Source organism: Parambassis ranga, chromosome 2 (genome assembly GCF_900634625.1).
Source record: "Parambassis ranga chromosome 2, fParRan2.1, whole genome shotgun sequence".
Taxonomy (NCBI): Eukaryota; Metazoa; Chordata; class Actinopteri; family Ambassidae; genus Parambassis; species Parambassis ranga.
The window spans coordinates 10800764-10823682 of record NC_041023.1 but is presented as its reverse complement, the minus strand read 5'-3'; the positions used below and the strand labels follow the sequence as shown (position 1 = coordinate 10823682).

Here is a 22919-nt window from a genome sequence, read left to right as displayed (position 1 = left end):
AGGAAACGAATCTCAAACACATTCAGAGGAGCTGTGTGTCCCTCTGGCAGTGAGACACTGGGCCACGCAGATGTGAAAACCACATGGCAGTGGGAGGCAGACGCTGCTAAGTATCTTTGATGTTTATTTCTCTGGCATGACTTGAAATGATAAGAGCTTAAAAATTCTATTTGTTTTCTGTGTGATTGGCTCAGGTAACGAGGCAGAGTGGCTTCCATCGGGGAAGGCGCGCTGCATCGTGTTATGTGATTCAAAGGAATGAAGGAGAATTTTCATCCAGGAGATGATGGGCTGCTAAATGTGCTGCATTTCTTCTTTCTCTGCAGGCTCTGCTTTTTGGTGAGTATAACTAACAATAATGAGCTGGAACTTCAGAAAAGGTCAGTGTGGGTTAACAAGAAAGAGTGGCGATTCTTTACAGGCGCACAGGAACACAGTATGTGTTTACTTGTTGTACTGTTTTGTTACGTGGACTCATAATTGCAGTATGTTCTTGAACTGAATGATATTGAGCTGTACATAAACAACCCTATCCATGCAGTCAGTGTTGGTCAAAGCCTGTGTCAGAGACATCAATACTAATGCAGTCATCAATTATAATGTGTCACTAAGCACCACATATTTATCCGTTTTGTTGTTTTACTACTTTTACTTGTGTAACTTATTTGAATACTTCCTCCATAACTGGAAGCAAATGTTGACAAAGCAGCCGAGTCAGTCCTGCAAACAGAAGCATGGACTCTCAGCATGTGACTGTGAAGTAATCAGCTCTTATGTCTGCAGCAACAAGCCACTGGAAAACATCTCTGATGGCGAATGTAAAGGAAACAAGGCAATAAACACGCAACAGTGGCCAGCTGTGTAAATTGTCAAGATACGGATCTGTTATGACATCACAAATAGGTTAGGATTCCATAAATTAAATCATTCCCAGCAGGGGGAATGTAATTAAAGGAAACTTTTAACACCACCTGCGTCAATTGTGCTACAAATCATGTCTGAGTTCAAACAGCTTCCAAAGTTTCTCTACACACTCATCCATATCTGACGCAGCAGCAACAAACAGCAGCTCACTGTGTCGCACATGTCTGTGTAAAATAGGTCACTTTCCCTGTGTTTTACACAGCTCTCGGCTATAATCACACCACTTACAAGCCTTTAAAGTAACAAAGTATGCAGATACACGCCAGAAGTCATTCACTGAAACCTAATCTTAACAATATAAATATGCAACAGATTAGTCAAATCCAATGTCCACAGTCTTCATATGATCACTAAGCCTTTTGTGTCTTCTCTTTTTGTTTGTGTCTGACATGTCCCCTGTTAGAGGTTCTTATCCTGATGGGTAGTGTCCCACAAAGTTCAAAGCAGTAAAATGTTTTAACTCTTCAAACATTCCTGGAGGGGACCTTTAAGCTTGACTTTATGGTCGGATTGTATTTGTCTTGCTGTTTTTAACCTGCTTGGATCCTGAATGCCTGAGCTGACTAGAAATCACAGTGCTCTTCCTCATACATCTCTCCCTCACAGCTGTCATCAGCGTCCTTGGAGTTACTTTAATGGCAGCGGTGCCTGAGAGCGCAGAAACAGATAAGAAGAGAAGAAAGAGACTGAGCGAGGCATTCCTGTCCCGCTGTGGAGGGTTCAGAGAGGGAACATTCAGACTGATCAATACCTTCTGTGCTTAACTCTGACTTCCAGACATTATAATCACAGTTCAGTGGTGCCTGTCAATTCTAATCAACACAGTCTTTTGTAGCACAGGCCGCACAACTTTCAGCCTCACAATGACAAATGATGGGGTGACCTTTCAAGGTACAATGCACACGAGGAGCTGGAGAAGTAAGGATTAAGTCATGGTGGGTACTCCACATCTTATGTTAAGGTCAGTGCAAAGAACTTCCTCACTGTTTTATTATGCTAAATATTCCATTCAGTTATCTATCAGTAAATCTGCCTCTTGGAACAAAAGCCTGAATGGACCAGCACCCAACTATCTTGGGTCAGTTACCTCCTTCACCAAAAGGTTATGACCTTAGCTCACAAAATGTGTGAGAGTGCAATTTCTTTTTATAATACACCATATTTGAAGGCATCCTATGTTCTGAAGACATCAGATAAACTTTATATATATATATATATATATATATATATATATATATATATATATATATATATATATATATATATATATATATATATATATATATATATATATATATATATATATATATATATATATATATATATATATATATATATCACATAATTATTAACACTGTAAAGACTATGCATTCAGATGGACACAAAAATGACTCCAACAGAGCATTTGTTTTTATAAAACAACTTTATTAATACTTTCTCTTTTGTTAAAAGCAAAATATATAAAAAGAAGTTGGTTCTAAGAGTTATTTGCAGAGCATAGTGGCGTTTGCTTCAGAAAACAGAAACAAATCACTACTTGTACAATGTGAAAAGTAAAAGTCTTCCCCTGCAGTGAATGAGCTTGACCGAGTCAGCATTAAATATGTTTTTTTTTCTTCTTCATTTCTTACCAGAAACAAATATCTGTGGAACATTTGTAATAATAAACACGTGCTGCTGCTGCTGCTACATTAAGGCCAAACCTCCTACAGACACGTGGAAAACATTCTCTGTAAAGTGACGATGTTTTTTTTTGTTATTTTAAATATAGTTTTTGAAATTAAATAAAACTGAAAAGCTTGGCAAAAAAGCAAGCAAGTATTGCACATACTGATCTCCTAGTACCCTTTAAAATATTAAAAAGTATCACCAGTACACCCTTATAAAGGTTTTTAGAGGAAGCAACTGCTGTGGGACAAACCGTGGTTCTGAACTCTGAAACCAGCCTTGTTGTTGTGGACAAAGTGGCAGTTAATCACCAAGAACTGTTCTGAGATGAGAAAGGAGGTGAGGGAGTGTCTGCAAGATACAAGTATGCTGGGCTTAAAGAGCCTTGAAGGCCCCTGTCTGACCCCTGGATTACAAGACCATGGCCCAATTAGCATGCAGTGGTATATATTTAGGAGCAGTGCTGCTTAGCCTCTAAATACCCTCTCATTGGCATGGAAAAAACATGTGAGATGAAAAACAAATAATATATATATAAAACGAAAAACGCAATTCACTCTGTTAAAAGTCAATTCTCAAATCAGAGCTTTAAAATGTCAGCTTAGTTAAAAAAAAATCTTATATACATTGTTTATATGTTCTAAAACAACGTATGCTCGGGTTTTGAAGCGAGAAGACTGATATGAAAAACGTACAATTTCAAAAGTTTAAATCTGTATCAGGTCAACTGATGCAATAATTTAAGAGTCTAACCTAAAATCACACTGTGGTAGGGAGGGGAATGATTTGGACAGAATGGCACGCAACAATACAAAGAACCCCCCCACACACACACAAACTGGCGGTCCTAATAAAAAAAAACACACAAAAGCCGAGAGTAGCATTGATCTTTGATCATGCTCAGGAGTCTTTACATGTTTGGTGAAGTGCAGGCAGGCAACAGATGGATGATCCTTCTTTGTGAAATCTGGCTGGTATGTGATTCAAAGTGTTCATAGTGGATTTTGGTAGTGTTTTGTTTTTTTCACTGGAGCTGTGTTTATGTGTGGTAGAGCTTGTGTTCATACTCAGTGGTAGAGTGGGTGTGAGGAGAGGCCAGGTCTCTGTGGATGGGTGCTGGAATGCTGCTGCGGTGTTGGTGGTTATCGGTCAGCGTCAGGTTCAGGAGGCTGGTGCAAGTGGGAAGGTAGACGTGCTGAACGTGCTCCACCTCCGACCGACACACGGGACACAACTGAGGAGGAGGAAAGAAGAAAAAAAAAACAGTCAGCAACAAGTCTTTGAACATGAATTCCTGACCGGAAAATCTTACAGGGTTGAACACGCATATGGAGACACAGATAGAATGTGATACGAGACTGAAAAGGTCAAATCCTGAGTGATATAGTGAGTACACGCTTATATTTGCTGCATTTAACACAGTTGCATTTTATTAGTCAACAGTCGGAGCAATGCAGAAGCAGAATAGAGGACATGGTGGACATTTTTTAGGACTGGTTTCTTAAACCAAGGCTCCAATTTTGTGTTTCACAACACAGTGAGTTGTCTATGCAAACAGATTGTTGACAAGCAGACACCGCACATCTGCTGCCTTCAGATGGAAAAACAAAGCCAGAAACAACAGCCAATTATTACCCAAAAATAAGAGTATGCATAACAAACCTCACTGAAAAGTCAGAAAAACATTCTCTAAAATGAGCAGTGAACTTCTTTCCTTCTTTTGTCTTAAGTTTCTACACTCATTCACACGTCTATTAGCTGGATCACGTTTTCTAGTTGAGTTAATGGAAGGGAGATTTGCCTGACTGCTATAATCCCTTCATAAGATGCACACACGCACACGTAGGCGCGTTCACACACACACACACAGACCATCTGCTTCCACGAAGATGGGAAACATTTAGCTGATTAAGTGTGAGGACAATCAGGTCAGCAGAGTGTAAGCAAGGCTTTGGACGTTGTTTAAAGAAGCATAAAAGGATGAGAAGTCACAGCTAAAGTATAATTAAAGAGCTTTCAGTAAAACTGCAAACTCAAAGTGAGGATCAGGAGACTCAGGTCAATGACCAAATAAAACAAAGGCAGCTTTTGTTGAATGTACTTTTATAAAGTGTCCCTTGCAGAGCAGAGGTGACCTCAGTTATGTGCTGTATAGCATAGTCTGCTGTGGCTATAGGCAAATCCATCAGATAAGCCAGGAAAACATTTTCACCGTGTGTGCAGAAGAGTCTCACCTGAAGCTGATTTGCGCAGGTCTGGCAGCACACCATATGGCCACAGGGGCAGAACGCAGCATCTATCTCCTCCTCGCAGCATAGCATGCACAACAGAGCCTCTCTGAGCTTCTGCAGACGTTCCTGCAGTGCTCGGCTCTGCTGGCAGCTGCCACAGTCCAGCCTCTCATCCTGCTGGCTGTCCCTGCTGGGGGAGCGTGAAGGTGAGGAGCGCTCCCCGCTTTCAGAGCGGGACATCAGGTCCACCACGCCGGAGTTGTAGAGTGCGCGGCGAGCGTGGTCGTACACTTCTTTGGAGGTGCGTCGGATGTCGAAAACGTACTTCTTGCCCAGGTTGATGTTTTCATTGAGGAAAAGTGAAGCCAGGTGGCCCTTAAAGTCTCTGCTGTACTGCATCATCACTGCGTTGGTAACGGTGTCACACCTGGGAATTAAAAGACAGTAAATCAGAGGATTTTACTTAAAAATATACATTGAGTTAAAGTCATCTGTACAGCTGCAGTTTGGGTGGACAACACTTAATGTTCATGTTCTGATGCCACAATTTATACTGCACACTTGCTTCTGAGCAAAAGTCTTCTGGATGAAGACTTTTCTGCAAAAGATTCTGCAGACTCCGAGCTAAAACCCATCACCAAAACAAAAGCACAGGGCTGTCTTTTGTACTATTGTGACTGAGAACAATTTCATAGCTCAGCCAATTTGAATTGCCACTGCACAGTGATTTATTTCCTGCACACATGCTGTCTATGAAAGAAAAAACAGCCTTTTCTCCCCCATAAAAGATCAAATCTATATTTTCCTCAACACTCATTCAGGTCAAGGACTATATTTCCATAGCTGTGCATCACACTCTGTAAACCATTAAAAACAGTTCAATTGGAACACTCAGTTAATGTGTAAAAATGTGGGGAATGCAGCCAGGACTGCACACTAAATAGAGCAGAACATGTTTTACAGAACACATTCAGGCCAGGTCTTTCCCCTCCGAGTCTCCTAGTCTTAAGAGGACAGGGAACAATAAGCGGCTTCCCATAGCTCAACATGCTGCAGTGGTTAGTATGTACATTCTAAATCGGGTCAGGACTGCCACCATATAAAAACACCGAACTCCACTGTTCAGCAATGCTTTAAATTAATTCTAAACCTTATCATGGCTCTCCACATGAGGTGAGTTAGTGACTTCACTTGCCTCTAATAGGTATTTAGATACTGGCTTTGTAAAACAGTGGAAAGTTATTAAGAGTCTAAATCCACTTCTATAAAATATAATTGCATTGCTACAGTATATAGCCTCTCTTTGGCATGCACACTTTCTGAGTCTGCTTCATGTCTGAATGAGGACCCTGGACAGTTTCCTGTCCCGAGTCTAAACAGCCTCCAGGTATGTCTGAATATCAGCCTCTGCACGGGATGACAATAAATACTGTCTCTTGCTCTCACCTGTAGAAAGCATGGGTCTCTGTGATGGCCCGGTACAGTCCACTGGCTGCCCGGTTGCTGATGAGCTTAAACAAAAGCACCGTGCTGTCATTTGTGTCCTGGGTAACCGTCAGGTAGACACTTTTTCCCGACTGTGTTGCAATCTGGATGATGGGATAGCTTATCCTAAAAATAAACAGCAGAATACACATTACGTTATGTACATGATGAATCATGATTAAAAAAATGTGAGTTTTTAACAACAAAAAGTTGCCTTCAGCTTGCATTCTTTACCTGTTAACTAAGGTCAAGTCCTCCTTGCAAACGGCGATACCTTCAGGACCAACTCCTATGGCCAACCGCTGACCATTCGCGTCTCGAGCCCAGTGCCACTCCACACCGTAATGCTCCAGGGAAGAGATCAGCTGCAGAGCCTGATACTCCACAGAGCCCTGGCTCAAACCCTCCAGAGCTTTGTGTCTAAAAATGATGCTGCAGGGAGAAAAAAAAAGACAGGAAGACAGCTGTAGTTTAATAAACTGCATCATACAGAGGAGTTTAGATCAAGAACAAGCCACATACATCTGTCTAAGCTGAACGAACCCCAAGACTGAAAGGTCACATCCTATTCTAGCATATTCTATTCTATGTATGGGATCCAAGCTTTAAGCCTGCTGAACTCTGCAGACTGTGGTGGGAAATATATAATGGTATATGCATATCTATACTGATTCTATGATATAGAAAGTTCTGTCTGACTGACTGACTGTTAGCAAAGGCACGTATGTGCAGTAATAACAGGCTGGGGTTGAGTGTAGGTGTAGCTATGAACAGCACAAAGGATGAAGAGTTGACTGTGGCAGGTGTATCATTAGTCTGAGCATGTGAGGGACAGGGCCACATGCACAACTGGTATACAGTTGTTGTATACAGAGCTGCTGAAGGAAGGGTCTATGCGTGGTGAGAGCAGGGAGGAGTAGTTCACACATGCTGGTCAGATGTCTGGTTAAAAAAGATGTAGTGTAGATTCCTTATTTTGTTTACAAAGAACATATTCAAGATGTACAGTACTGATAATCTGTCAGCTGCTTTGTATGCTAATCAGTGTGTGTGTGTGTGTGTGTGTGTGTGTGTGTGTGTGTGTGTGTGTGTGTGTGTGTGCGTTGGGTCCCACACCCCATGTGGCTGTGTGTGATGTGATCTTATCTGAGGCCTTTCACCTCAGATAAAAACATGTTTCTCAAAAGAAAATAAAGGCCACAGCAGTGTCAGGTCTTTCACAAGCTTCCATATTGTGTCATTCTTGTCTCATTGCCCTAAAATTCCCTCTATTTATCCCTGAGGGAAGATTCTTCACATACAAGTTTCCCAATCATGAAAGGAAAGATGGCATATAATGAATATCTAAGTAACTTATTTACTTTTCATCATGTCTTTTTAGGGATGAACTCTTACCTCCCTCAGAAATGGTGAGGGGGGGGGAGGAGGAGGGCCAGCACAGAGGAAAGGTCAACAGCTTTTAATGATTGTCTAATGGGACAGAGTGCATTCACATGCCTGTTTAAAGGCTATTAAAATTCCAGGTCCTGTACAAATTACCTCAACTGCACTAGTGACAATTTCAGGCCAGGGTAGTGTTTGTGTACCACTTATGAGAGGTCAACTGACGAAGGTGTACAAACCATTCTCAGGTCAACTGACTGCTGATTTTGTTGTTTTATCAGTGCTGTACCTGTTGACAGTGGCCGTGCTTGGCTCCTCTCCACACAGTTCCGAGTACCAGTACTGGGCCGTGTTTTGGTTGTAATCACCGAACTCCGCCTGTGCCAGCAGTGCACTCAACTCCTTTGCTTGTTCTGAACCCATCCGCAGGTGACCACTGTGGAGGTCCTCCTTCACATGTGTGAAGAAGATGTGTCTGTTAGAGGCAAAAACAAAAGAATGAAATATGAGAATTCCTTTATCCAGATGGGACAAATTCACACAATGAGGACATGATCACACTTTGATTGTATGGCTTCCATGATGGGTGAGGAAATATGCTATGACAGCACAGGTGGTGATAGGGAGGCTAGAAGCAGGTGCTATTGTGAGCAGCAGAAGGAAAGGCTTCAGTTCTCAGGGGTTATATTGACTCGCTTTCTTTGTTTCAGTCTCTTCCGCTGAACTCAACTTCCACTGAAATTGAGGAAGTAACACGGCTGAATAGTATTTTTTTGGTAATTGCTCTTTTGGCCTGGTGGCCTCAGAGGAAAACTGAGCAACACGTGTGAGCAGTGTCATTTGTTATTAAGCCTGCCCCAACCCAGACAAGTTCTAATCTTGCTTTGCCTGACACAAACAATACTTACTAGTGTTCAAATACAACAATTGTAATTGTTTGGGCTGAATGATTAAAACGAGAACACTGAGTTCTGGTGTGGCCAAGGAAAACAGCTAATTTCTCAAAAAAATAAGCTCTGGCAGGTCTTTCCATTGTTTTGACCAGAGGATGTAAGGAATTCTTCCCTTCTCACAGCAGGAGACAAGACGTCAATAGGAGTTAACACCCTGACATCATGAAGAGTGTTGAACTACAGTAACCTGAACGGATCTTTCCTTGAGATGACTTGTGGCACAGTAACCTTAAGAGGATTGTGCACCAGCCAGCTTTCAGTCACCTGGCTCGGTAACAAACACAAACAAGCTGGGCAACTTTTTAAGTTGCCATCTTTACTGTGTCCATCACACACAGTCAAACACAGCACAACTCACCCTGATGTTTTAGACTGAAAGCACACTGCGCCTGAAACTGCTTGTTATTTCTACTGAAGGGAAGTCTCCCCTGGGCAACAGTTCTCTTTGAAGCATGATGCTAAGAGAGACGATTTCATTTGCACAAATCAGGTCATACTGTGACTTGAGGATATTTGAGAGGGTTTAGACGAATGTTTTGAGGGAAGGGGGAGCACTCATCACTGCTTTCATTAACTACCTTTGTGTTGAAAATGCATGCAGACACGGGAGGGTGACCTTTCCTGTGTCATCATAAGGGACTAAAATCCAGACTCCTGCAGGAGCAGCCCACACCTAAGACACTAAAAACACACGTGTACGGCTTCAGAATCCAACAACACAGGCGCACCCCAGGCGCCGGACATTCACAGTGCTTCCGAGGAGTATCAACAGCAGCAAAAGCAGCTGTGAGGCACACAAACAAAGTCAGCCTATACCACCCCTGATAAAGCCAGACTGTAACAACCAAACCCCGTAGCTGACTGGCCTCAGGCATAACAAACAGTGCTTTGATATGGTGTTAAACATCCCATTCCCTCCAACACACAAGCACACAAACACTGCATTCTATTGTGTCAGGCCCAGCAGGTGTCATGTGATGGAGCGCTGCTAGTTAGCTACCTGCCTGACGCAAACAATAGGGCTGACTCAACTGGGAGTTTACTACAGGTCGACGACAAAGGGTTACTATAGGACAAGTCACAGGGGTTACTTTAGTTCAGACGGGGATTGGCAAGAGGTTAGTGTTGGCCAATGTGCCATCGAGAATGGCATTTAATATTTGATAAGGTTCCTGCAGCAAACATCACTGTCTGCTGTTAGTTTGATGTGTGAGAAACACTAAGAGAAATACAGTTACCTCCACATTTATCTGTGACAACGCACACTGAGGAATGCACTCCTGGCCTCCGGGCTGCTGAGCAAGAGCTCTGGCTTTCCCACTCTTGCAGGAACCTATAAGTGTGTAAACAGGTGTGTGTGCTTTGCTGATCTAATGTCCAAATGACTATTACCATTTGGAAGAAAACAGGCTAAACAGTGACGGCAGATCACCGATATCTGTTCCTGTCTGACTGCCCAGAGACTGAGAAGTGTCAAATACCCAACACAAACAACGCCCCAGTGCTTCATATGCTAATTCCCCCTCTGAAGCCTCTGCGAATTGGACTTGCTTGAAACAACAGCCAGTTTAATTCTTCTTCTTGTTATGATAATGAGGGCCAAATGCTTTGTAAAGATTATACCAAGCACCATCTGGTTATTCTTTTAACTTTACTCTTATTGTCCCCAGATAATTACAGAACACTTGTCTATGCTTGTCAGACTGACCGGCTATCAAGAAGTGATGGACAGCTGTGCCAGGGTCAAGCTGCTTAGGCCTTACAGTGCTTGCCTCAGCACCTGTCAAGCTCCATCCTGCACTCGAAGAAACACAAGTCCAGAAATCTGCAGTGTCTTCCAACACATGGACTGAATGTAAAGACAGAAACCCACTGTGATAGATGTGCAGAGGCTGACAGGGTTTACAGAGTTGGGACGTGAAAATAGCAACATGTACCAACATAACCTCACAAATACTGTAACACCTCAGATCAATAAAGGTAAAAGCGAATCTCATGTCTAAAAGGAGCTTTTTGATTCCCTTGAAAGTGCACACAGGACCTAAATCTGTCTTCTGCTGGGCCGTGATTGACGTCATGCATCATTAGACTCGCACTTAAGAAGCCATTTGTCTGCAGCCAGACCCTACTGGACTCTTTGGACTCTTTGTTTTGATTCACCATGTCAAAGATCAACACATGACTCTGTTCAGACACGTGAATGTGCATGGTTACAGTGAGAAGTGTGTTTCCATCATCACAGCATTGCCTTGTTTTATGTGCTGGACCGACATGCAGACTGAATGACAGGAAGTCTGCGCTGAGACCAAAGTCCTCTGGTCTACTTTTACTGTATTACACTGTTTACACCACAGTGTTTTGTCCTTCACTGCGATAGCCCATAATCAAAACCTAAGAGGCATTTGCAGTCATAACACTGCTGAGTGCAGATGAAATGAAACCCATTCAAAGCAGTGGCCATGGGGGATGGAGAGGTCATGTGGGGGTCTGCAGGGATGTTTGAGTCCTTGATTACCTAGCTGGAATAATTCAATTAAAGCAGGCCTGCACCCTGAGAAAGAATATTTGAAAATGGGTCATTGGCTACAGAGCTGAGCTAAGGGGATGAAAGGTTATTCAGCTGATTTCTGCTGAACCGTTTCAATTTCTAATAATGCATTGTTTTGCAGAATTGAAACTCGAAAGCTGCATAGGTTTTAAATGCACTGTGGTGTTGCAGAAAAGGCAGCCGACATACCAAATCAACCAAACTCTCCAAGCTGTTCCGCCCATCTATAAAATCATTGTCTCACTTGAACGGTTTCTGCTTTCTTTTTCCACACTATGCTGAATGTCAGCCTGCTCACTACACAGAAGAACAAAACGTCCCCACAAACTGAAACCTAACACCTCTGCCTGGAGACCGTGCCTCACCCAGCCAATCAGCGGCAGATTTCCCGACCTCATCGGTTAGGCTTTCAACAATGTGGTTTGTAAGCTAGTCAAATAACATGCTGGCAGGGGCTATGTGATGTGAGGTTACTATGTGTCATTGAACTATGGTTAACTTTGCTGAGAGTGAAAGAAAAGCATAGTTTTAATGGTATAGTTAGACTGCAAGGAAATTAATTCAAGCACTAAATATAACTCGCTTGTACTGTAAGAAGCTAATGTGAAAGTTATACAGTAATAAAACAAAGAAGGCCTTTGTGTGCTAAAGTCCTCGGTTTACAAGCTGGTGCTCTGTACTGGGTGGTAAAACAGTGATTACAGCAGGCGCCAAACAAAAAAAAAACGTATGCATGTAACAATGCAAACCAGGTCTAGGTTACTCAAGTACACAGTAATCAGACAGGGTAAGAAACCAGACGAGAAGCCGAAGGCGAATCATTTCTGATGGTGGAGGGAGCTGATAAAAATACTTGGAAGACCCACAGGCATCTTATGTGATCTTTGGCTTGATCATCTCTGTGACCTGCCACAGCGGGCTGAAAAGATAAATTGTGCATGACCTGAATAAATAACCCTTAAATTGTTGTTGGGGAGCATTCGGCTAAAGAGGCGGTGTATGAAATTCATGTTAATTTCCATGGGAGATCTAATATGATATCTTTTATGTTGCAATTGAGGATGCAGGGAAAAAAAAAAGTTTGTGTTGCCAAGTTTGGCTAAACAGAAAGTACAGGGCTGCTGCAGTGGATACTCTTACACATAGTATGTTGAGTTGGAAATTACTTTACCAAGCACTGAGGGAGAGACAAGGAATTATCATGGGCAGACTGATAATTTATCACAAGACTAACATACAGACGTTCACTTGAACAGATAGTGTCCCCCCTCTGGCTAGTCTTTGGACTGCCAGGGATTATATAAGAAAGAAGGATCACTGTCCCATTGAGAGCAATGACAAATCAATAGAGCAGGGTCCTTTAGGTCAGACTTAAATATTTCAGTCTGCAATAGTTTCCAGTTCCGCATTTCATCACAGTACAGTCTGTTTAGTAGGAAATCCGACATGTTTGACTTTGTGCTTTTGTAACTGCTATTCTCAACAATGTGTTTACAACAATCCTATCTACCCAAAAACTGCTGACATGTATTTATTCAGAAGTGTAATGATTGCATTAATCCTTTTAAGTTAAATCTCATTTGAATTTTGGTGGAAGTTAAAGATGGGCTTAGATGCAAAGACGTACATAGGTTAACAACCAGGACCCCTGTGCTAATGGCTGTGTTCTGTGAGGGTCTCCACTGTTTGCATGATCAGAATGCTAAATACACGGGCTAATGAAGGGGAAACATTCACATATTTAAAACCAGAACCAACCCCCAAGCAAGTGGTGATTAATGACACAGATAACAGATGCTGTTGTTGAGGGTCAGCGTCCCTTAACTGATAATACATACTATTCCTGTAGTGGAACAGTAAAAACACATCAGCTGCTGGGTTTTGTAAGTTGCATGTACTGAACAAAATAATTTGCTTAAGAAGTCCTTTGCCTGCTCCTCTAGCATATATTTAGTAGCCACATATAGTGCTAATAGCTGGTGTTGCATCTTTTTAATGCTTCAAGTTTGAGAAACCCTGATTCAATCTTTGCCTAAAAGTGGTATGCTGCCCAAAAAAACATAAGCTGACAAGAAGAGAAAGGAACCATGTGAGCCACTTTTATGCATTTGAAAAAAAAAAGTCCTAAGCAGGCTGGGAACAGATTTATAGAACAAGCCTGGCAGAGGAAGGGCAAATTGGGAATCTCAAAGAGATGAGATTAAAGAAAATAGGGTTTTTCTAGAAGCAGGGGGACACGGCTGCCACAGCTGAATCTAAGCCTCACAGCTTAAATGGATACAGTCTGCCCTGTTGTACTGGGCTTTAGAGGAAGCCCTTCCAAAAAGGTTATTTATGGACCGTATTACAGTATTTATAGATTATGCAGCCATATAATAAACAAGCAGCATACATTTTTGGATTAAAAATGTGGTTTAACAATCTGCATTGTCAACCACAAAAAGACTCCCCTGGGAACATATTAACAGAATGTACCCAAAGAGTGAGCTGCATGTGAGCATGAAATGACCTGCTGGTGTTACAGTACGTGGCAGCAGAGCACACGGCAGCTTATATAAGCAGCTCTGTGCGGTTCAGCTGGTTATGCAATAGACCCCTATAAGAAGGGACTGGGGCCAAACCCCTCAGCTCAGCTAAAAGTTACATACATGTCCTTGCTGTGTCCGGAACATTTACTTCTGCTCACACGTACTTGTGGAGACACGTAAAAGCTGAACCCTGAATGTTAGGAGAACGTTCCTCTGCACTGCTGATGGCCTGTAGGCATGGGAAGAACTAAGAGAGTTGTTTTGAGGAAGAAGTGTGTCTTCTCACTGGCATGTGCACATGTCTGCAGCCAGAGCAACTTGGGTGGAGGCTGTGGCAGCTTAACTAGGTCAAAGGTGGCAGCACATGAAACATGTTCTGTAGAGCACAACAAGTTGAGATATTCATTAGAAATGCTAATTAAAACACACGAAGTGTACTAAAAAACATCCCCATCACAACTATGTTAGGAACTTCCCTTGATCTCTGAACTGTTTGCACCCCCCCCCCACCACTTAAATTATAACGCACTGGAGCAGATGGATGGCAAGAAGGCTGTGCCAAAATTAAACACATAACTTGACAGCATGGTGGTGTGTGTGCGTGTGTGTGTATAGCATTTATTAGCAGCGAACTCTGCATACTCTTGCCTGCCACCTCACATCTTTATCTCACCTTTTTTTTCACAACCCCCATGACCCTCCTCCACCCGCCAGACACCAGCCATCTGCTGATAACCCCTGCTAATTTAGTGGAGGTCAGAGCGCAGGCAGCCAAGTGTCCTCTGTACTCTCTCTACCCCCACTCCCCTTTCACTTTACTCTTCAAAAGGTTGCCAAATATGGGCCAAAGTAGTATGAGGGGGTGAAAGAGAGAGGTGGAGGGTGAGAAGAAGACAGACAGAGGAAGTGTGGGCAGTTCAAAAATGTGCCAACAAAGAGCAGAGTTGATGTCTTAATATTAGATGGAGCAGAGTGAAGGGGGAGGGAGAGCAAAGGCTAATCTTAGCCAAAACAGGCAGATGAGTTTAATGAGCAGCTAGTGGCACGCTGCATGTGTGTTAGAGGCACCAAACAGGTTTCCCCTCAGCCTGTGCCCTTGATCCACATCCACAAGTCCAGCCAGGCAGTATCAAACACTAAGTGAGACCACCTGGAGTGAATAAAACAGCCATAGTATCACACAGGGTGCTGTGTGTAAAACATGTTTCTGGGACTGGATCTGAGGGCTGCAAATGCACTTTCTATTTATAAACTCAACAGAATTGGGGCAGGGGAATACTGAGTCAGGATCTAGACTTGTCAGGGCTTGTTGCTCTGCTGGTATCTCACAGACAGAGATGACAAATAGTAAAAGAACATGAGACTCCAAGGGGTATTGCTTATTGCAGCATATTTGTTTTTCACATTTCAGGCAAGTATGATTTCAAATGACGCTAATCATAAAACAGCTGCAACTCAAAGTGATGAAAAACAACAACTGTGAGGTATACACCCTGCACTGGCCTGTTTCCAAACCGCACTGGCAAAAAAAAAAAAAAAAAAAAAACGCCAAACAGAGAGCTTTTGTTCCAACAAAAAATGGCCACAAACAATTGAAACAAAAGTTATTTTGAGCTGAATGGGAGCAGTGACAAGAGGTCCTGGCTGTCACACAGAGGGTCCCTGGGGGCAAGTTCAGAGCAACACATAGTCCCCAGAGCTGCTGGATCACATTTCCTGCCTGGCGCTCCACCAAAATGACCCATAGTAACCCCGGAAGAGCTCGCAGAAGAGGTTATTACAGGGCAACTCCACTGTATTGGAAACACAGTGATCCGATGGCCTGGCAGCTTTCTAATGACGGCTTTGTTTTTTTCCCAGCACATGCTTCTCATTGCAATTCACGTGGAGTGAGCAAATACAAGAAGTAAAATGAATTACAAGTAGAATTTATTTAATTTCTCTGAGGGTGAGGTTGAAGTTAGAGAATGTACAAACTGGTATCTGCTCAAATGGCCATGAACAAATGTCCGTGCAGCATGTGAGCTGGTAAACGTACCTGGTCTGCTCCTGCAGAATAAGATGGGGCTCCACAAAGAACTTGACCCGCAGCCTCAGCCGACAGGGTGCCACATTATCCATCTGCTGGCAGATACGATTCCTCAGATTCAGCCACAGGTTCTCTCCTTTGCTGCCGGTGAACTGCAGCCCAAAGTAGTCCACTTCAATTATGCCCAACTTTCTGCAAACCTGGAGGGAGATGAAAGAAACTTGGAGGTCAGAGAAGAAGACTTTAAACAAAGCTATTTAAAAAAAGTAACAGTGTGGAAAAGAGCATCAGTGGGACATAACACAGACGGAATAGGCTTTACAGACATTGTAAAATAGCACAAGATAAGGAAGAGAGGTCACTAAACAGCAAGAATACAATCCAAGAGTGTGTTTACATGCATTCAGGCTACACACTTTGAATATAAGAAAACTGTTACAGATCTTGTTCCATGATCCTCACGTCAGACACTCTTTACCAGCAGAAAATGTGCAGACAGCTGGACACATGTGGCAGGAAGACCTGCACAGGGAAGAGCTTTTTATCACATATAAGCCATGAATATTCTGAAGCTGGGAAGTGAACTTGGAGCCTCTCTCAGGGTAAGGGGACTCATCCAAACCGCAGCCCCATCGCCCCCCTCAGCAGCACTGGCTGTGGGGTTATTACATAACTACAGTGACCCCCAGAAACTACAACTCATTCACACCCACAAGCTGAGAACATGCTGTGCATGCAAAGTAGCCTGACATGTTACAAGCAGAGAACAACAAGAAAACTAATATTGAAGGGAACTCTGTTCACTCTGAAGCGAGCAGAATGTGGAAAGTTTACTTTCAGTTTGAGTGCAGTGGGAGTGAACTCAAGTAACCTGGACAGAGACTCTGACTAAGCCCTGCAGGTAGAAGTGAAGGCTTCAGCTGTGAGTTAACGCTCTCATGTGCGTCCATTAAATTATATTTAGATGTAAATGGACACTTATTACAAACAAGCGTGCTCTTTTTTTCTCTCCGTCGCGCGGAGAACATTTTGTTTCTTCCGCTCACGTGTGCAACAAAGAAGCAGACCTGATGGTTTGTTGTTCCTGTTTCCAAACTTAACAAGCACACTTTAAACTGTACTGATCGTGCTTAATCTCAGCTCATCGCTCTTTATATTCAAGTTATAAACCACAAACTGATGAAACTGAGGTTCAGCAAATGAAAATCGGAGCAGCGCCGCCGCCTGGTCGTGCCAATCGATTTATTTATTTGTTAACATGTTATGATATTATAAAGAGTTGTGTTTTTAAGCTTACCTTATTGAGACAGTCTTCACCGTTCGCCTTCGCATCAACTTCCACTTCCATCACCACTGAATCCGGACGAGTAACGTGGCAGAGCATTTTGGTTGTGTGTTGTGTCAGTCTTTGGTGCGCCACTCTTTAAAATAATAAAACACTTCTCGAGCCTTCGTGACAAAAAACACCCCCTCTTCATCAAGCCTTCATCACTTTCATAGCCCTTTCACTCCGTGTGGCGAGTGTGAAGCCACCAGCTGTAGGCTATATCAATGGAAATCCTGCGCACAGCACCGCCTACTCACAACCATCCAATGACAACAGGTTTAGCATTAGCTTCCAGCCAATCACAAGTCGCGTTACATCCGTACGCTCTTCTGGCTGGAGCTGCTCTCCCGTGCGCTCCCGTGCCTTGCAGTGTGAGGAGTCTGGTGCGCCCCCATCTGGCTCTCCTGCGCCATGCACCTGCAGAGGCTTCAAACACACCTGGTCCAACTGGATTACACGTCTCAGCGAACCCCCGCAGCTCCCGGGGTGAGTTTAAAGCTTTGTATACGGCTCTATGTGTGAATAATGAATGTGAATGCAGCCCAGAAATAGCTGTTATTTAGTAAGAACACTCTGCCTCGCTAGTTAGCTGTTGCTGTCCAAACCATTAATGAATTTTTAACGGTTACTTCCGGGTCCCTTCTGTGTATTGTGGTGCACGTGTAACAGCTTTTGTTTTGTTCTGCAACAACTCCATAAACTTTAGGCAATGAAGTTATCAAGGTGGAGACAAAGTGCTGAGATCAAACTTCCTTAAGCGGAATTCAAAAGGATATAGGATATAGGCCTGGTTGTCATACATTTATATGCCACATTTCCTACCTTACCTGCTTTGGCTGTTGATGCTTTTTCGCCTTTGGTGACCTCTTCATTTAATTCAATATTTATTCTTCCATGTCATTGCTACAACACCTAATGATGTATTATTCAGCACAAAGTGTTAAGTGATTTCAACAGAGACAGCCAAGGCCAGAAGCCGCTGCAGAAAACTGCAGCCATGCACTTTACATATAGTGAGGCATGGTGATCAGCCAAGCACCATGTCTAAGTGCCAGGGGACATTTTAGAGTGCCTCTCCCACCATTGTCTTCCTGATGGAGAATCAGTGACTCATACCACAGGAGGAGCTCCTAAACAGTGATTTTGTAAAGAATTTACAGATTGCACATTTAAAAATGGGCCTCATTCTCACCTTTTTTGAATTCATGAAGGTAGAAAGACTGTTGAAAAGAGCAACAAAGCTCTTTGAATTTAATGGCATATTCCTGGATGCTGTTTTTTCTTTAAAATCTGCTTTTAATATTACCCTTGGAAGTCAAGTCCATGAAGTTGCATCAGTAGTGTATCCTACATTTCTTCATTTGTAAACTCAAATCTGAGGCACATGTGATTTGCTTTTAGTACACAGCACCATTTATGCATTGCTTGTCTTTCCATCAAGTGTGAAGGACATGCAGTCTGTAAGATTGAAGCCTGAGTTATTGGGTTGTTATGTGAAATTATGCTGGCCTGATATTGATCACTAAGCATGTGACATGCTTCTCAGTATTCTCACTCCAACATCCCCCTTTTTCTCTCTGCCTGAAAGACGACGGGCTTCCTACATGCAGAAATGAAGTCAGCAGATTTTATCAGCTGTGATGTGTATGTGTGTCTTTGTCTGTGTGTGATAAGGTTTGCAAGTCTGGACTTGGCTCTGGTTTGTGTCCTTTTGCCCCGAGGTGATGTAAGACATGTACAGTGAATGACCATAGAGACGTGATGTCTGAGCAGCCACTATAACCATAAATGGAAGTCAAGCAAGATATGTGAGTGACCTAATGTCCACCGTATCAGTGAGGGACTCAAGGTACTCGCTGAGAGGGGAGGACACGCTCGTATACTACACAGCTGTTGTCAGTGTTTTTTTTAATCTGTCAATCTCTCAATGTGTCATAGCCCATCAAATACAATGACACATGCACATCTGCTGCAGCTAATAGCCATAGTGTTTAAAAATATAACTTGTCAGAGGGTATTTATACATATTGAACAAATGGGATAGAAGAAAATAACTAAACATTCCTCCTATTCTGGACATTTAGGTCGATTTTTCAAGGGTGTGCATCTCTTTTCTGCCATCTGGGCTCCTGCACAAACACAGAGCATTTGCAGACTCCTGGTTTGCGGCTATAGGTATGACATCATGCAATGTGGCATCACTTCCCTCTGAGGCAAGTCACCGTTCACTCGACTGGAGCGTGAACACATAGCCATGGAGGGCTTTCTGTGTGTGTGTGTGTCTGCATGTGGGCACATGACATCACAGCGTCATCACTGCCCAACTCCATTGCCAAAGCTGCGCCTCTTGAAGCAGAGATTATGTCAGAAAGTGCCATGCTAGCAGAGCAGCTGCGACTGTTGTTGTTGTTGTTGATTGCATGCTTTCATTTCTGTTAATCTATCGCTGTTAATATCAAAAGAAGAACAGAGCTGGGCAGGGAGCAGGAGTGGAATTGTTCGTCAAAGTATGAAGAGAGGCCAGAGGGCGAGCAGCTCCTCTGAGTCAGAAGCGAATCAACGGTCAAGGGATTCAAATGATCAGTCGTCACCATGTGGAAGCTTGTCAGATGAGGATTCATCGTCAGATTCAGATGTGGAGGCAAACAGTGCCATGAAGAGGAGTCAGAGGTTCAGCAGCTCTTTCAGCTTTGGGGATGATCAGCCAGCAACAGAGTGCAGGGAAGAAGAGCAGTTGCAAAAGAGCTCTAACGGCGTATCCCTCACAGAGGTGGTTGAGTCAGAGTTGGCAGCAGAATGCATGCAAGTGGAGAAAAAGGACTCGTTTCATGGCACAGATCAACCAAGGTCAGGTTTATTCAGGCCTCAGGAGTTATGGCTGGCAATGACAAGATGCCTCTCCTTGCGATGGCCTCCCTGTCTGTCTGTCAGTAGACAGGATAACAGGAAATTAGCGTACCAAGTGAACCTTGACCAATCGGAGGACACACTGTCATCCATCAGCTCTGGATCGACCAATGAGAGCTCTTCAAGTTCATCTACTTCGGATGACAGAGAGATGTCATTGGTAAAACAAAAGGAAGAGGAAGTCAGGTGCAAAGAGATTAAAAGTCGTCCACCCCCTCATCGTCGAGGAATTTCTTGTTCCTCCCCCAGATTACCACGAGCCCGACAAGCTACAGACTCTGTGTTAGCTTCAATGATCTTGGAGAAAGAAATGTTCCTGAGGGTTGAGCTGGTAGATTCAGGAGAGGAGAAGGATGATTTACGTTACCGGGCAGAGTGGAAGCTGTCGGAGAGGACTAAAGAACTGGCAGAGGGAGTCTGGCTCTCTCGAAGCCAAAAGAATGATGAACTGACCTAATAAGTTTGGTTGCTTTTCATTGGGCAGACTTTATCTCATGCACTCGTCAAGTTAGATTGTTTTCTGGAAGCATCAGTAGGTTGGTTATTATAATCATCTAATCTTAGTTAGCATGACTGCTGATTACGAATGTCCCAGATTTCAGTGAATAAGCAGTAAGATTGGGTTTGCATGAAGACTGTGTAAACCACTGCGTGCTGATACAAATGCAGCGAGTGTGGCTAACTAATTAGAAATGCTGCTGTCAAAGACACAGCACTGCACAGTTAGTGTTAATGTTTATTTTTCCGCCTTTCTGGGTCTTTCAGAGTACATTTTACACGTGGCTGGTTCCATGTGGGGAAGGCAGCAGAGATCTAATAGAATATGTCATGCATTTATGAATAAAGGCCTTTTTTTGCAATGTGATTTGTTTTATTTTATTTTAATAAGAATTCTGTCATAAATACATATTGTAGCTGGCAATCTTTAGTTAAAAAATAGCCCAAAGCAGTGTGTGTAAGAACATGACGATGTACAACTTCAAGATGTCACATTTTCAGAATGATTGAATATTCTCTCAGCTGAAGAGAGTGAGGGTTTTTAATCAAAGCTTTCATTACAACGTATAAGACAGAAGACATGGAATTTTGTAGTTTCCCTCAAATTCTGACTGTCAATCTGTTTTTTCCGAAGCCGTCACCGCATGTGGCAGCGTGCTGCTGTTGTAAGTGCCATTATTGCTGCTTCCTGCGGTGCTTCTCGGCTCCGCAGACAGTACTGCTTTTTAATGGCCGTGCTTAGAGGTGATGAAAGTGGCATCAGCACTGCATGTGTATTGTGTGTGCATTAGTATTTTACAGTTGTAAGTATAGAAGCACACAAACTTTCCCCTCAGATGCATTTATTTTCTGTCTTCCTGCCATTCATTGCATTTTATAGCTCTCTCATCATGTTTCCATTCCTGCTTCTCTGCATCCGGCTACACATCCGTGCCGTGCATCAACATGGCAGCATCGGTTCTTTTTTTATTTCCCATCTTTGTGACTGATTATTAAAACCATGGGAGATTGAACTATACTTGAGAAATTGTTAGTTCCAGTTACTCCTTTGGTGCTAAGCAGCTAAGGGCTTGGACCTGTTTGAGTGCGAACACCTTCATCACGCTAGACAACTGTGTCTTTCACTCATACGGACCATGGCTGATTCCCTTGTAATGTGCATTATGCAGTGTGGGTTTTATTTATTTGCTAATGCATTGCACAGCAACAAATGTGGCAAGTAATTTTACTCTTTGCAAAAGGACTCCTCTACAGGTATCTACAGGTATGGGCCAAAGCCTATGGGTGGAAGATATACTAATAAAGGTACAGTATGGGGAGCACAGCAAATAAACAGAAGTGTCGTCTGTTAAACCACAAAAATGGCAGCACATCGTCACTAATGAGTGCCTCATTAGGCAAATGATGCATGTTCTACAGACGATGCAGTCATATAGTGAGTGTTCAATGATAACTTGATTCCCTTTGGGTAAATCTCTGAGTCATTTGGAGTGTTGAAATGAAAAGAAGAGCAACTAGACAAACAAAAAGTAATCACACTGGGTTCAGTGGGTCTTCTTAAGGTTATTCATATGTAGATTTAGTATTTTATTATCTTTTGTCTTCAGGTATTGAATATTATGTACAGTGGTGGTCACACACGGTGGTCTCCATTAAAGCTGACCTCTCTCCTGGCAGGATGTATTCGTGACTGTAACGATTGTAAAGTCTGAAAAAGAGAGTGGGTTCTCATCAGTCTTTGAGAGAGACGAATTGCAGAAGAGCAGTTTCCCCTGTCTCTGTTTCACTTCCACAGACACACAAGTGTGTTTATAAACTATGCTGGAAGGAATAGTCCCCAAAGATAGTTACATAACGTGGTGATGGACTGCAATTCCCGGCAGAGGACACACGTTCCAGTCGCCAAAGGACAAATGTGACTTCATGGAATTTTTGAGGTTTTGGGAGGCCAGCCAGCCAGTAATGGCTTTACCTCTTCTTTAGGTTATATTCAGTTAGATTAGAATTAGATTTCAGACATCCACATGTCTACTGCCATTCAGACAATGCTAATAGTATAACAGCAGCAAGTAACCATTTTTAACAAACAGTTTTAGTGCAAGCCCTTCATAAGTTGTATTACTTTAACCACACACAGCAGATGTCTGGCTATGTGCACCTGTTTGTGAATGTTTAACCATAGATAAGTGAGACTGATCTACATTATTTTATCTGTCTATGCTTCCTGTATGTATGATATTCTGTGCTTGTGTATCTATTGTGTGTGTGGTGCAAAAATGTAGCTGTGCCTCAGCCTCAGATATGAGCTTGCGGAAGTAAAATGATACCAACAGTGGCACAGTGGAGTGCAAGGGACTCTTGGCAAAATGAAAACATGACGAGGATGATGAATTAGCATCGGAACTTGATGGTGTGTGTGTTAACATGGGTGGTGGGTG

The 22919-nt window shown here is 42.8% G+C and overlaps 1 protein-coding gene across 1 annotated transcript; it reads right to left on the bottom strand.

The window, feature by feature from the left end:
- Positions 1–2670: 2670 nt before the first annotated feature.
- Positions 2671–17272, bottom strand: mylipa (myosin regulatory light chain interacting protein a). Its single transcript, XM_028399288.1, has 7 exons — positions 17047–17272; positions 15759–15949; positions 7981–8166; positions 6543–6740; positions 6270–6434; positions 4827–5250; positions 2671–3826 (listed from the first exon to the last, which is right to left on the bottom strand). Exons 1-7 carry the CDS (start codon positions 17131–17133, stop codon positions 3632–3634), a joined length of 1446 nt encoding a protein of 481 aa, XP_028255089.1. The 5' UTR covers positions 17134–17272; the 3' UTR covers positions 2671–3631.
- Between the last annotated feature and the right edge of the window lie 5647 nt (positions 17273–22919).